Source organism: Colletotrichum fructicola (assembly GCF_000319635.2).
Source record: "Colletotrichum fructicola Nara gc5 chromosome Unknown KSG_Nara_v1_contig05, whole genome shotgun sequence".
NCBI lineage: Eukaryota > Fungi > Ascomycota > Sordariomycetes > Glomerellales > Glomerellaceae > Colletotrichum > Colletotrichum fructicola.
In genome coordinates, this window is record NW_027094055.1 from 5,005,460 (window position 1) to 5,019,450 (window position 13,991).

Here is a 13,991-nt window from a genome sequence, read left to right on the forward strand (position 1 = left end):
ATGAGAGGTCCCCCTTACTCCAACCACCCCCTACATGTCTAGCAAGTGAGTGCCGTATCCTTCCGCCATCAAGCCAAAAGACTGATCTCTGTCACATACAGACCACCCTCATCAACTACTGCTCCATCGAGCTACAGTGCTGCCTTGAGTTCCGCCAACAGGCTCTCTTGGTGAGTAAAGACTTTGCAAATATGCTCGCTGCGACAAAATGTTAACATGTCCAAGCTTTGGATGGTTCAACCGGTTTACTTCGCGATACTGGTCGTCGGTCATCTCGTTGTTTTCGAATGCTTTGGCGATGTCTTCGAACTCGTTGAATATTTTGAGAAGAGATGGATCATTACGGCCGTATCGGCGGAGGATGACGTATGCCAGTAGGCGACAGAAGAGTAAGAATATATATCTAAGGTATATTATCTTTAAGCTTACACAATCTAGACAATGCTTCTTCAAATTTGTTGCGGTTCTGAGGGAAAGGGCGTTTGCTTCGAAACTTGCAGACATCATCCTCTTTTTCTCTGATGAGCTGGGTGAGGCTGTCACCGCTCTTGAGGGTAAGTCAAGCTACCCTTATTACTATATACCTATTAATTTCTGGATGATAGTAGCGGTCACAGAGGTAGTGAATGTAGTATTGCTTCGGCATTTTGGTGTAATGGGTTGTGGCAGCGTGAAGAGGGAGATGCCTGCCCCCTGGTGAGTTTGAGAGTCTGTTTTCCCCCTCCCTCTGCTAAGCTAATCATAGTAATCGAGGCGATTCGCGCTCTCTTCATATACCCCCCATAGGTGGCCATAGAGGTTTCTCTGTGAGTGAGTTTCCCCAATCTTTGTTTGCTTCGCCATCTGACTCACACAGAGCCCAGGCCATCCTGGCCCTCGAATATTTCCCCGTGAGAGTCATACGGCAGTCAACAAGGTGCGCCTCCAGGCGGCAAACTGCGAAGAAGAAAACTTAGAAGGGAAGAAAGATTCATATACGTTGCCGCGTACATTTCTCTTGGTTTGGAGCGCCGTAAAGTCTATGGTTTTGAACGCCGTAGAACTCCCGGAATGGTTCACCCGTTACAGTGGCCACTTTTTTTTTTAAGTCCTGTTTCACACAGTGCGAGACACTGTTGGCCACGACTGTCTGAGTCAGGCTCCTGGAACGGCGTGGGCGATGGCACAGCCACGAAAGGGTGTGACAAGGTCCTTCGGCAAACAGCCATTGCGCGAACCTTGAGGTCGTTCTTTGGTGGCTGGTCTCTGGGGCTACAAAACACTGCTGCACGCACCCAATTCTCCGCAGCGACAAGCTGGCTCTGACCGCAAACCACTCTCTCAACTGCTGTTATCCAGTCGACCAAAATGACAGCCCCGTCTCCCTTCCTCGCTCTCCCGCGAGAAATCAGAGATGCGATATACGAGCACTACGTCGCAATCCCGAGCGGATACGTCTGCGATCCTGGTCGATTCGCCGCAAGCGCGCGAAAGATCAATATCGCCGGTCTGTTGAAGGGCGCCAACGACCAGCCCATCGACCTAAACCTCTCCTACACCTGCCGCCTCATCGCAACCGAAATGCATGGAGTGGCACTGCGTATCAATCCTATTACTTTCACGACCGTCTACTCTGACGACCTTCGCATGCTCGCTTTGCGTTTTGACATGTTGCTAGGGGAGCTGGAATGGCATCAAAAGCATCTGTTCTATTCTGCCTGCCATACTATTGCCGAGAAAGAATCCTACAAAGAACTGAAGTTAACATATCCGCAGTTCGCTTTCCTGCTGAATGCGATCGGAGATGAAGGCGATGAATTTCGTGACGGCGATCTATATCAACTTGAGTCGTTTGGCGAAGCACCTTCGGCACTGTCAAAATTACTCAAGCAAGGACTTCGACATGTCGTATGCTTAGACACCGGTCGCGACGCTCTTCGCGGCGTCTACGCCCGCGTCGAATCATACAGACGCGATACGAAGATCCATGACATTGACGGTATGGCTAAAGATGCGTCAGAGTTCTAGGACATTCCACAAGACAGCAGACTCCAGGCCATGGCTGCTTACTGGCCCCATGGGGAGAAGACTGGTTATATCGAGGACGTGATTACAAAGAGAGATCGAGTCAAGCACCGCTTCTCAGCAGCTGCAGCTGCGATTCTTTTCATGGAGTCTTGCGATCGAACGTTGCGAATGCAGCTGCGTAAGATTGTTGTGCGCGAAGATCGCAAGGCGGTTGGTCATCCTGCGCGTCACGCACAGGGCCTCATTCCGTTCTGCCAGGAAAATCCTCTGCTTATCGTGGAGCGCCGGGTTGACCTGTGGAGGAATGCTATCCGATCTGAATCTCACTACCGGCCAAACCGCCATCACCCGATGAGCGACTACACTACCAACAGACGCGACTGGGTTATCGAATCCGACGTCGTCAGCGACAACATACTGGTTTGGATCCTGGAAGCTTTGGCGCTTGCGCCTGCAGGCATGCCAGGCAAGTCCTTCTCCCTCGTTCTGGACGCTGAGCCAGCACCCCATCTGATGACCCAAATGTTCCAGGCAATTGTCCAGCGCGACGCTGCCTGGCAACAAGCCTGGGACGAATCAGTAAAAAGGGGCATAATCAAGGAACCATCTTGGTTGGACGGTGATCCGTGGGATGAATATTATCCGAGCTACACCTTCAAGCATCTTCCACAGGCACTGCGAGACATCGCCGAAGAAAAGTCGGTCGTGCGGTGCAACTTCGACATTGGCGAGCCGTGGGACTTTGAGAGATTGGTTCGAGAGCACAAGGGCTGGAGTCACGCCAACTGGGCTAAGGGTTGGGCAGATGAACGTGAGCGCAAGATCTGGGAAACCGAGTCTCCGTTGCTGTCGTGGAAAAGTATATTGGAGGAGAACCTGCTCCCGGTACCTGACGATCATGTTCACTTCAGCTATTCTGACAGAGGACTCGATCTCTGATGGCAATGAAACATTTCGCAGACGGCACTGAGATGACTAAGATCATGCCATATCAAGAACCAGAAATTGAACATTCAACATACCAGTCTAGATGTGTGGCTTCTGAGATTGAAGTTGGACTTTTGGAACTCACATCGGCTGCGTAATGCGGAATGCCGAACAAGATCTGAGATATCGTCAAGCGAACGGCGTTGGTACCCATGCACACCAGACCCTTCGGCCGTGAATGTCTATGCATGATGACCTTGGGCGTCTCGACGCCGGCGGCCGGTGGGATGATGGAATGATTTTCAGCCTGCCCCTTGCGGTGTAAGGATCTAGATGATCGTCCCGCGAGAGGAAGCCAGCCAGCTCCCACAGTCGACCAGTCTCCAGCAGAAGAAGCCCACCCCCCTCGACGTGCCAGCTGGCCGCAACCGAGCCGCGCTCCGTTCTTCGCTGGTACGTCTGCTGGGGCGCAACTTGGCGGAGCGCTTGTGCCGCATGCGTGGTGTTGTGCGCGCTTGGGTTCGTCGACTCTGGTTGTCTTTGCATCGCGAGCGGATTCAGTGAGAGGGGGTGGTGTATGCGTGTTTCTTCTTCTTACGGGACAAGTACGCAACGGGAACTAGTGTTCAAGTCCGCGAGATGGGAAGCCCGCCTGCGCGCGACAACCGTACACGTATGCACGCGCGCGTCTTCTCGGTCTTGCGCTGGTATCGTGCCGGTCGAGACTCGTGCGGCCTAGCATTTTGCGCGCCTTTGGGCTTCTTTGCGGGTTGCATTGCCCTTTGCCTTCGTCTGCGGACGTGAGGTGGGTTGAAACTGGAGGAGGGGGGGTGTCGGTGACTTGGCCGCTCAGAGATGTTGACGTTGGAACTCCTCTCTACGGGCCCATCCCCCTCAGCCCACCACATCGGGCGTTGTGCTTGGCCCCAAGACGCTCCACGAAGAGTTGGGCCGCAGTGAAGCTTCTCCTAGGGTTGGAAGGAGAGCTCGGACAACGCGCCTTCTCCGAGCTCGGCATAGACTGGCGTGCCTTTTTATCCGGGGCCGTCCGGCGCGGTTTGCGGGCCTCGGTGCCTCCCTCACCCCACTCGGCCGCGCAACCCCGAGGAAGCGTCCTGGATAGAGGTCATCGACCGGCTTTAATAGGTACACTTAATCCAGTGGTGTAATTGGTAGCAGGGTCGCTTTGTATTTACAAAGGTCAGGCGGTGCGGGTTCGAATCCCGTCTGGGGAGCGAGATTGCTTTTCAAATATCCCTCTTTTCAGATAACGTCCCTGAGCGAAAGCCCGGACGAGGCGGAAAGCCTGCTGAGTATAAGTGGGAGGCTCGCTGTTTTACCCTTTTTTTCTAATGCTTTCTTAAAAGTTCTAAAATAATTAATCTATTTAAGTAGGGGTGTTTAATCTAAGTTTCGTAATAGTCTTAAGTAGCCTAAATAGGGGTAGTCTCTAAGGAGCGCTTTACTTTATATAATAAAGATAATAACCTAAATAGTATAAATAGCAATTAGATATTAATACTAACTAAAATAACGTTTTGCTTTATAATAGCATGACGGACTCTTCTGATAATATCACTGCCGTTAGCGTTCCTAATAATGCTTCTTTTACTCGCATAGAAGTTGTGCGGCTTGATGAGAGAGCTCTTAAGGCTTGCGACGACGCGGTTCGTCGTACGAAGCAAAACCATTTCATAGCTCTAATCAGATGATGTGACCCAATGCTACAGTACAAAAACGAATGTATCAAGCCGTGGGGAGGCATCACCTACTGGGACCTGGACAAGGGCGTCTCGCACCTGAAGACGGTCAGCAGATGTGTCGTGCAGGCCAGGCAGTGCATCAGGACCACCTGTGACGGGACGTCGGCTTCAGTCTTCTGCAATGATAACACGTACGCCATTGATATGGCCTGCAGTCACCTCGCGAGCATGATCCGGGACGTCGTGTTTGGCTGCGAGACGACTACGGTCAGCGGTATCTTCCAGCCGTCTGCTCAGCGGTTCAACGTGAACCAGTGGAGAGGTACAACGTCATCACTGCCACATGCCGCTTTTGCAGTTCCAGAGGTCAGCCTGTTTGAACGTTTTGGCGGGACTGAATTTGATGTGAAGGATGAATGGAGGGGTTTGTTGCGGTTACTTTAGGGCTCAGCTCGTTAACATAGTACAGCCTGTCTCATATAGAAGAATGTGGATGTAGGATGCCGTTGGGAATGCTATTGATGAGAACTGAAACTTTAGCGAGTTGACTAAATACAGTTGAGAGAGACTACTTTATGGGGAAGCCCTCTGCTATGACATAACTCTGCGTTTCCCAACATGACCAATTCTTTAACATCCTTTGTTTGGCTACGAATTCGGGGACTCTCTCTTGATATGGATGGATAGAAATCATGATAATTCAACTTTTGCGTCTAAAGGAAAGCAGCTCAAAAGACTCGTTCGTTGGACATCCGTTGTTAAGGCACTTCTCTTCGCTCTTGCTTAGGTAGGCAGAAGGCCAGATTTGAAAGGTTTGGCGAGTTGCTACTACTTCAGCAGTCCCTCGAGTTTCATTGCAGACATATATTAGTGGCGGCTCAATGAAACATCCACAGTGACAGCCAGCGGTGAGGCAGTTCCAGACCTGGCTTGCCTACGCTGTTCAGGTTCGTGGGCCACGTTCCCAGGACCGGACATCCACACGGTCTTTGTTCCGGAAATAATTCAGATGTGTTGCCTTACTGCTATGGTCATGTGATTGACTTCGACAACACCAAACTCTGCTTGATTTGGGCCGGGGATCCTCCTGGAAGGTTTCGATCGTCAGATGAGCATGCGGTCAGGTACCCATAAGGGGCGTCCAGCGCGCCGTGCTTCGTCATCGTTAACTCAACAAATAGGTATTCTCATCTTCGAGACGATAAGATACAATGAAATCATATTGATCTAAAGTGATGTCACTTTCTTCCGACTGATTTAATATTCGGATTCTGACAGAACTCACCAGGACGGGATGGCATTGCCCGAAACCGGTCGGAGTCCCAGCGAGGGGGTAGATTTCAGTCCGAAGCACAGAGCCTCTCCCCTAACCGGATCAAGGGCAGAGTCCCATGTCAGCTTGATCGACAGAAGCCAATCCTCTTACTTTTTCAGCTCCCTGCTAATGTGGAGGTGGATCCTGTTGCTTTGCATCGTCCCTGACTAACGAAAAACCGTTTTACTCCTCCGCAATTGAGGCTCCGCGCGTGCCGCACACACCAGCGCGTCCTTACTCATACCTCATACCCCAAATTCTGCCCAGCTCCTGACCGGGCGAGCCTCAAGAGCCTCGCGTTTCTCGGGATACGTTATTCGCGTCTGGTACGCAAGGTTCTCTGGGGTGTCCCGCCCCCGCGCTTGAAACACCGCCTCGCCAAGTTCAGCCCCTCCAAGTGCCGAAGTCGGTGCTACTCCGGCTGCCTTTGGAAACCGATCCACTTGTTCTAGACCTTGGATAAGTAAACTGAGGTCGTTTAGGTGCTCGTTTTCGACAATCTTCTGTTCAAGGCGCTGAAAGTATCAGCTGGACACGATTCGTGAGCCCGGAACTTCAGATAAGGGTAGCCTTGGAGAAGCTCTCAGGGCGAAAGACAAAAACGAGGCCGCACAGCTGAATCTCGGCCAGATGCCTAATTGGGATTTCGTCAAATTCTGATTGTAATCTTCCAAGATGTCGGTAGTAGCTGCCGAGCATGGAAGTGCGCGTTGGTCACTATTGACAATACGAACCCGAGAGCGCGAGGAATGCATGCCAGTTTTTGTCGGCGAGACGCAAATGCATATTGTCTCCCGCATGAATGCAAACGATCACGATCCAAAGCTGATTGCTATCTCATGTTCTACTGGTCGTTCAACGCGTCTCCCCATTCAATCAATTCTGAAGACATCGTCGACCAGGGCACCGGGTGGGATGTCTCATAGTTTACGAGCGGAGCAAAAGGGAGAGATGCGATAGGTGAAGTTCTCCCCCCCAAAATACCCCCTTCGTCTGGAATTTTCCAACCCGCATCAAACAATCAGCTTGGGCCAAGGGTCCAATGGCATCGGCCATTTTTCATTTGAATGACTTCACTCCAACCCGAGCCTGCGGACATGATGGGAACGCCGGCTGCGATGTTTGCTTAGTCTTTCTCCGGATGAGCCCTGATTTAAGCAATAGCGTGAACTCCTCCGCACTCGTCGGCCAGCAACAACCTTGGCAAAGTTGGTCTAGACACCAGCAAAGATATCGATGCCCCTCTTTCGACCGATGCATGGCAGAAGCTTCTGAATATCTGGTGCCTTGTCTCTCCTCTTCAGTGACGTAGAGAGGAACGTCGAATTGGAGGGTACACCCGGTACTTCACGAACATTCCAATGCGAAAGCGACATCTTCTTTCATCACAACCCTTCACATATCACCTCCTTCTTCTCAAGATGGAGGGTTGCGGCGCAGGTAAGTATGTCGAGGGCCCCCGACAACATATAAGACCTGTGCCACGGCTCTTGCTACCCAGCACACCCATTATATGAGTGGTTCCCGAGGGCAGCATCGTAGTGACGAAGACCTCCCCTGCAGGTGACGATTCAAAAAGTCTAAAGTTGCGAATCTGCCAGGAATTTCCAGACACCTCATGGATTCATGACGACCCAAACCGTGGTCACCTCTCGCTCCGATAGGCCGCGTTTCATGATGGTGGCCTCAGCACCTACCAGTTCGTGGAGAGCAGAGTTTCCCCACGGGGCGCCCCATCGATATGCCTGTTATATACACATGGGCATGGGTTTGATCAGAAACTTTTGTGCCACCATACTGAACCCCGCGTGGCATCATGCCCGACCCCGGTCGTGGATGGGTTGAGAGAAAGTCCCCGCCGAACCCTGGTGGAATCGGCGCGCGCAAACACGCCGACTTTTTGCGCTGTCGATTTCGGCTCTTTTGTCAATTTGCGGGCTGTATGGCCGTTTCTCTCATTCTGCCCATGCCCCCTTGTTCGATCAACAGTTTACCGATGCAGTTGTAGTTGCCTCGGCGTCACGGCTTGTGAAAGTTTCTGACTTGACTATTTACGTGATGGCCCGTCCCACGACCTTCCGCGCTTCCGACGTGGGAAAATCGTAAGGAGTCCAGATTATCAGCGTTTTCGGATACCCAACACTACCGTAGTACCTCGCTATACGTTTTCCTTAATCGTTTCTCACATTTGCCACCATGAGGCTCTCGGTCATCATCCCATTCTTCCTCTGCCTCTTTGACGTGGTCTCTGCCGAGATGGCAATGCCCGTCGAGGCGGCAAGAGGCGGTCGCGGTAGAGACGACAAAGCGGACAAGTGCGGCAAGAAAGGATGCAAAGGGAAGGGCGACAAGGAGCCCGTCAAGGGCGGATCGGCGGCTCTGCAAACACGCATTGGAGATCTCCAGCAAAAGGTCGCCAACGCTAACGACAGCGTCGTACCATTCAAGGGTGGCAGCCTCAAGGGTCTTGTGGGGCTGCTGAAGGTTAATGAGGCTGTTGTCGAGCTTGGTAGAACCATCGATCTCGGAACCAAGACCGCAGAGAACACCGATGTATTGCCGGCAAATGAGTCGTAAGTCCCAGACAACACCCGAACACCGCCGCGAAGCCTTGTGACTGACGAATGGTTCTCTTACTTGCAGTACCACTATTGGCACGCGTTTCTTGGCCCTTCAACCGGACATCAACAACCTCCTCACCACACTTGAGGGGAAGCGTCCTCAGTTTGACAAAGCTGGCTTCAAGATCCTTGATGTCAGAAGTCTCATCCGCGATGACTTGAAGATTCAGTCAGATAAAGCCACCGACCTCGGCGGTGCCGTAAGTTTTCTGTTGCTTTGTTGATTGTGCCAGTGCTAACCATCATAAAGTTGACGAAGATCCTGGACCGTAGCCTCCAACCTATTGCACAGGGGGTCATTGACCAGATTCAAGGCAACTTCACCGGTGCCATAGATGAGTACAAGGGTCGCGGAGGCAAGATCAAGATCCCAGCCAAAGCCGTTCCCGCGTTGTCGGACCTACTTGCGGGCGTTGCTAGAGCTCTCGGCATCGGCGACAGGGACAGGTCGGTGATGATGGTGGCCGGCTTGGAGGCTGAAGCTCTCCCGTTCCCGGCAACCAACTTCCCCAACGCCGACGCTGCAGCCATGGACATCAACACCTTAGACACTGCCCAGGCCAACAAGGAAATCGAAACATTTCAAGCTAGCGTCTCGGAGGAGTCGCTCTCGCGCCTCGGCGACGACGAGAACGACCTCCGTGGTATCCCGCCGCTGGTACTGGCAGTCTTGCGCCGCTACGAGGTTATCTGATATGGAACCATGAAGCGCCTGAGCGAGGATCACTTTTTTAATGTTTGGTATGATTGAAAGCGAGATAATTATAGTGCGACTCTATGATGAACGCAGTAATGAAATCACGAACTGTTTTACTTGTCCATGATGGTGTCACCTCATGTTCGCAGTACTGTCACTGAAAGTCTTCTAAACCGTCACTGGACATGCCTGTGGCACAATCCAGAGGATTCGTCGTGATATCTCACCGCATCCGTAGCTTCGGATGACCATCTATTCACCAACGCAAGACCGATCGGGTCCGTGGAAAGCCGCAGAAGTTGCAGGCACTTGGTGGTTGTGGAAGCCTCAAACCTACGTGTGTCCGCCAAGGAGACGATTAATACTAGACCACCGCATCTTGGCAAAATATACTTGTAGCTGTCTCTGAATCCCCGCACGCGGACCCGTCGTCCGGCAATGAAGGTGTTGAGTCAGACGTCATGAAAGTTTCCGCCAGCCAGGAACCGACTGACTTTTCCAAGATCCCCTCACGCGGAGCGAATCCAGATCAGCCAGTCACAGTCGCCGGCGTCAAATTGTGTTCACCTGACCCTCCCATGCGCCTGCGGAAGCAGCCTGAGCTAGACCACGTTTAAACTGGAATTAGAGTTGCTAGCGTGGCTCTAGACGGTGCCGATGGAGAGAGATCTCGGATGAAAAAGAGGGGTAATGAGATGGAGGCGGCTGAGAATGGCCAGAAAGAGGGAGTGATATTTCTCCTATTCTGCCGGTCTGTCGATCGGAATGGAATAATGACGTTAGCATCCCACCACAACCCGGCCAAACCGTCTGAAACTCAGGACGCTGGTGGTGCGTTTTAGACTTCTCGTCACCGCTTTTTCTTCCCTTTTTCTCCCTCTGCCGTCCGCGTGACAGATTCTTCCGCCAGCTCGGTTCGGTCTTCGGTGTCCGTTCACCCAGCCCGTCTGATCTCGGGGCTCTTCGCAGAACAGCTGCAGTGCATAAGTCAACGTGGAAGCCGGCCTGGTCCGTGAGGCCAAGGTAGACCCTGGAGACCGCACAGCCGAGTGCTACCACGGATACTGATAATTACCCCAGAAGAGAATTGGGTAAACTTGTCCGCTGCCCTCCCTCCACATGGAGCCTTGCCAAATGGACGCAGAAGGTATCGGCTCGGCCTGGAAGATCATCCCGGCGCTTGATTCGCGGGACATCGCAGCCACGGTCAAGTTCTACACACGCGAGCTGGGGTTCACCCTGGGCGGAATGCAGTCCGACAGCGAGGGCGATCCCGATGGCCGGCCCAACTTTTGCTCGGTTTACGCAGGCGACAAGGCAGCCGCGAACCTTTATTTCTTCCGGTGCGAACCAACCAAGTTCGTGCCTGGACGAGCATTGATAGCTTTGGGAACGGTTGGTCTGGACGCTTTTTACGAGTTCGTGATCGCCAGGGGCACGGCGGAGGTGGTCGAACCGATCCGCGATACACCGTGGGGATACCGGCAGTTTGCCATCAAAGACTTGGACGGGAATCGCTTGACCTTTTTCAAATTCTTAGAGGGTGGGAACCCGGGAACCGACTGATCTCCAGCAGCAATGCCTAGAGGTCTTTCTAATCTGACTGGATAGTTTACATGTCTGTTCTTGGTCTCTCTCAATGCCAAGACAACTAAGATTACATTCGTAGGTGTGTTGGAAGCTGGTCTCAAGGCTGATGCGCATCAAGCTGGTCATCTGGATAAGTTGAAGCGGGAATGTCGTGTTGGCTCGTCTGTCCTGGGTAAACCAAGGGTTCCCAGTCGGGCACAAAGTACCCAAAGAGGTTCATTACGTCAGTTCCCATGAAGGTGTTGGGTCCCATGGGGAGCCCCTCGATGTCCATGGGACCTCCCACCCCAGGTGGCCCTGATCCAACAGCCAGATTCATCTGTAGTATCCCAGATTAGCATGAGGAGTGTTGTGGGATGACGGAGAAGCTATGACGTACCTCCGAGAGATCAGCAGCAACATCCATGGCTGCGAATTCCTCAATATCATCATGCGGCAGAGACCAGTGAGGTTGAGAAAACAGCGTCTGTCCGGTGTCTGGAAGCGGCTGCTGCGTTGCGCCGCCGGCTATGCTCTGGCCGTTGACATCGCCAACATACGTTCTTGCGATGTGTGCGAACTCGCCAATTATCGAGCCCGGAATGACACCCTGGGACACATACTCCAGTTGGCTGGCGTGACCAACGACCATATCGAGCAAAGCGAGGTTGGATGCAACCTGTTGCCCTTTAGGGTTGTGGATGACAAGGTCGAATAGAACGAAGAAGCCCGTAATCGGAATACCTACAAGCATCCTGTACAAAACGAGGGTGTAAGCTTGAATAGATTCTCAAGAAGAGATTACGTACCACATGGGTGTATAAGGTGCCACCTCAATAAGCGACGTGAGTTCTAGAAGACATCGAGAAGTCTTCTCCACCGTCTTGAAGACAGTTTCTCTCCTATCATGGTTTGATGGTGGCAGGTGACGAAGGGCCATCCTCGAGATGGTCTGAAGAAAGCTGTTGTAGAAGAAGTGCATGACAAGAGCTACTGCCTGCGTCTCGGAGGAAACGGGCAAGGCAGCAGGCTTGATTGAACCCCCTGGTCTGAAGCCATTATCTGGCAAGGCAGCCCTCCAGTCTTCGATTTCCTCGGTCAACTGGTCCACAATGTCCAGAAAGTATTCGTCTGCATTGTCCGAGACGCCAACCGAGAATAGTGAGGTATATGCTCGAGATAGGAGGCGAGCGTAGCGAATGAAGGCGACAAACCAGTTGAAGTCTCCAAAATAGGATTCGGGCGTGCTGGGAATAGGACAGGAAATATCGCAGTCGCTGAAGCCCTTCTGACCGTTAGCCCAGGGGCCGATTGCGGAAGAACATTCTGGGTCCAAGTACTCACCGAGCTCCGACCATGATGAAAGCTGGTGACCTTTTCTAGGCCATATAGGACCCAGAAAGTCTTTCTATACGCCTGCGTTGCATAGTTGCTGAACCTCGCTTCCGCCAGGTTCTGCGCTCTTCTCACCGCCTCTGATATAATAATGTGATCGAGTCCCATCGAAGACATCCCCAGAGAGTATATTGTCATGGCTGTGAGAGCCTGCAGTGTGGTGAGAGAGTCTGGGAGAAGCATCAGATCAGTGAAGTTGGCCAGAGCGGCCGAGAATAGTTCCCACGACTCTCCCCTCCCTGGCTCGTAACTGCCTCCCCCATCGTACTGGCTTCCGAGGGCGAGGACTGTGTAATATAACGAAGTCCATGATTTGCTCCTAGGTATGGTGTTGGGTTGGCCCTGAGCAGCTGCCGTGGCTTCAAAAGCCGCGCGGTCCAAGAAGGGGAAGCGCGGATGGACGCGTTCGAAGTACACTATGCTCAGTCAGCTCGCATTCCAAATTTGAAAACTCTGAAGAATCGAAAAAAAAGTCGCACGTTTTATGCATTGCAGCACTCGGGCTCTGTCGTTTAGACATGCGGGTGGTTGCTTATGGTGGGCTGACAGATCGGTGCTGAAGTTGGAAGCACTTCTCAAATGATGCTGGACGGTGCTGGATATTCGTGCAACCAGTTCGCTCACTCTGTCGTGGCCGAGGCATTGGGACAGGGACTTCAGTCGAGCTTCCGAGAAGAACGTGAGGCTGCTGTCACCGCCGACTGAAGGTGGCATAAGCGATGATCCTGTATTTCGATTCGGGTTGAACGCCCATGGCGGACGGCACTCACCGAAGACGCCGTTCCCCTTGGTTTTGTCTTCGCATCAGAAAAATCGCATCTTATTTTGGGGGGATCTCGGGTGTCTCACTTTGACAAAATGCGATCTGCTAGGGTTTGTCCTGGTGGATGTGGACTCCTCCGCGCGTTCAATGACACGATCCACCAACAGATCCGGGATCCGGTGCGGTCCGGCCCGCCCAGCATCGGAGGATGCGGACGGCGGAGTGGGGTCCGCATCCGAGTTGCTCGCATTCGGTGGCTTCGGTGATGGTGGAGTTGCGAAGTCTATGACGGAGACGGTGCAGTTTTGGGCACCATCACCAGAACCCTCAGCACCATTACTGATAGTCATGAACTGTCGAACTACTATATGCGGCATCACGGTCAGCACCGTATAGGGGCGTAACAAGGGTATATGCAAGCTGGACAACCCGTAATTGGTAGAGGTATCTTACCATTCGGTCGGCGGCCTAGCTTCCTCACACTGAAGATGCACTCGGTTTTCCGGCGCTTGAGTTCCCAAATAGTCAACATCTCCCGAACCCCATACCGAATCAGATCTCGCGACAGAACTTACGACGCAGTTGGCACATGGGCCCGGCGATCCTAGTCATCGATGATGTCAGCTTTGGTTCACCGAGAATTCGAGAAATGGCAGAGTCAACCGTACCGGAACAACGGACTTTGCGATTAGTACACGCATCGCAGGACTTGTGAGTTCTCGAGTTGGCGACTTCGGTGGTCATGCTCGGTAGATCGCGAACCCTTTGGGATGAACCTCAACGGGAAGCGTACGGGGGAATCGAAACCTCGGGTTTTGTGGCGTGGGGATACTGGTGGCTTTAGACTGGGAGGCCGGGCCACAAAGCCACGCGAGTCGGACGCGGCCTCGGGACCGATTTTCCCAATCCGGAAGTGGGTCCCGAGCTTCGGGTTCTCTAGCAGAAACTCACCGACCCCTATGTCACGACGCCAAGCGTTCTACAGGTGGCTCGG

The 13,991-nt window shown here is 52.7% G+C and overlaps 6 protein-coding genes across 6 annotated transcripts; 5 read left to right on the forward strand and 1 right to left on the reverse strand.

Annotated features, from left to right (window-relative positions):
* Positions 1-216: 216 nt before the first annotated feature.
* CGGC5_v010140 (uncharacterized protein) lies at positions 217-956 on the forward strand (the record flags this gene model as incomplete). The annotated part of the gene is made up of 5 exons (XM_066152272.1): positions 217-374; positions 439-554; positions 609-619; positions 787-806; positions 857-956. The coding sequence occupies 5 exons, from the start codon at positions 217-219 to the stop codon at positions 954-956; spliced, it is 405 nt and encodes a 134-aa protein (XP_066008566.1).
* A 391-nt stretch (positions 957-1,347) lies between these two features.
* Positions 1,348-2,007, forward strand: CGGC5_v010141 (uncharacterized protein; the record flags this gene model as incomplete). The annotated part of the gene is made up of 1 exon (XM_032021180.1): positions 1,348-2,007. The coding sequence occupies one exon, from the start codon at positions 1,348-1,350 to the stop codon at positions 2,005-2,007; it is 660 nt and encodes a 219-aa protein (XP_031881758.1).
* A 30-nt stretch (positions 2,008-2,037) lies between these two features.
* On the forward strand, positions 2,038-2,946 carry CGGC5_v010142 (uncharacterized protein; the record flags this gene model as incomplete). Its single annotated transcript, XM_032021181.1, has 1 exon — positions 2,038-2,946. The coding sequence occupies one exon, from the start codon at positions 2,038-2,040 to the stop codon at positions 2,944-2,946; it is 909 nt and encodes a 302-aa protein (XP_031881787.1).
* A 5,202-nt stretch (positions 2,947-8,148) lies between these two features.
* Positions 8,149-9,267, forward strand: CGGC5_v010143 (uncharacterized protein; the record flags this gene model as incomplete). Its single annotated transcript, XM_032021182.1, has 3 exons — positions 8,149-8,525; positions 8,596-8,773; positions 8,824-9,267. 3 exons carry the CDS (start codon positions 8,149-8,151, stop codon positions 9,265-9,267), a joined length of 999 nt encoding a protein of 332 aa, XP_031881786.1.
* Positions 9,268-10,404: 1,137 nt separating this feature from the next.
* On the forward strand, positions 10,405-10,836 carry CGGC5_v010144 (uncharacterized protein; the record flags this gene model as incomplete). Its single annotated transcript, XM_032021183.2, has 1 exon — positions 10,405-10,836. The coding sequence occupies one exon, from the start codon at positions 10,405-10,407 to the stop codon at positions 10,834-10,836; it is 432 nt and encodes a 143-aa protein (XP_031881785.2).
* Positions 10,837-10,957: 121 nt separating this feature from the next.
* Positions 10,958-13,741, reverse strand: CGGC5_v010145 (putative transcriptional regulatory protein; the record flags this gene model as incomplete). Its single annotated transcript, XM_066152273.1, has 10 exons — positions 10,958-11,179; positions 11,240-11,594; positions 11,649-12,124; positions 12,184-12,650; positions 12,714-12,935; positions 13,005-13,020; positions 13,084-13,361; positions 13,451-13,505; positions 13,573-13,601; positions 13,666-13,741. The coding sequence occupies 10 exons, from the start codon at positions 13,739-13,741 to the stop codon at positions 10,958-10,960; spliced, it is 2,196 nt and encodes a 731-aa protein (XP_066008568.1).
* Positions 13,742-13,991: the final 250 nt, after the last annotated feature.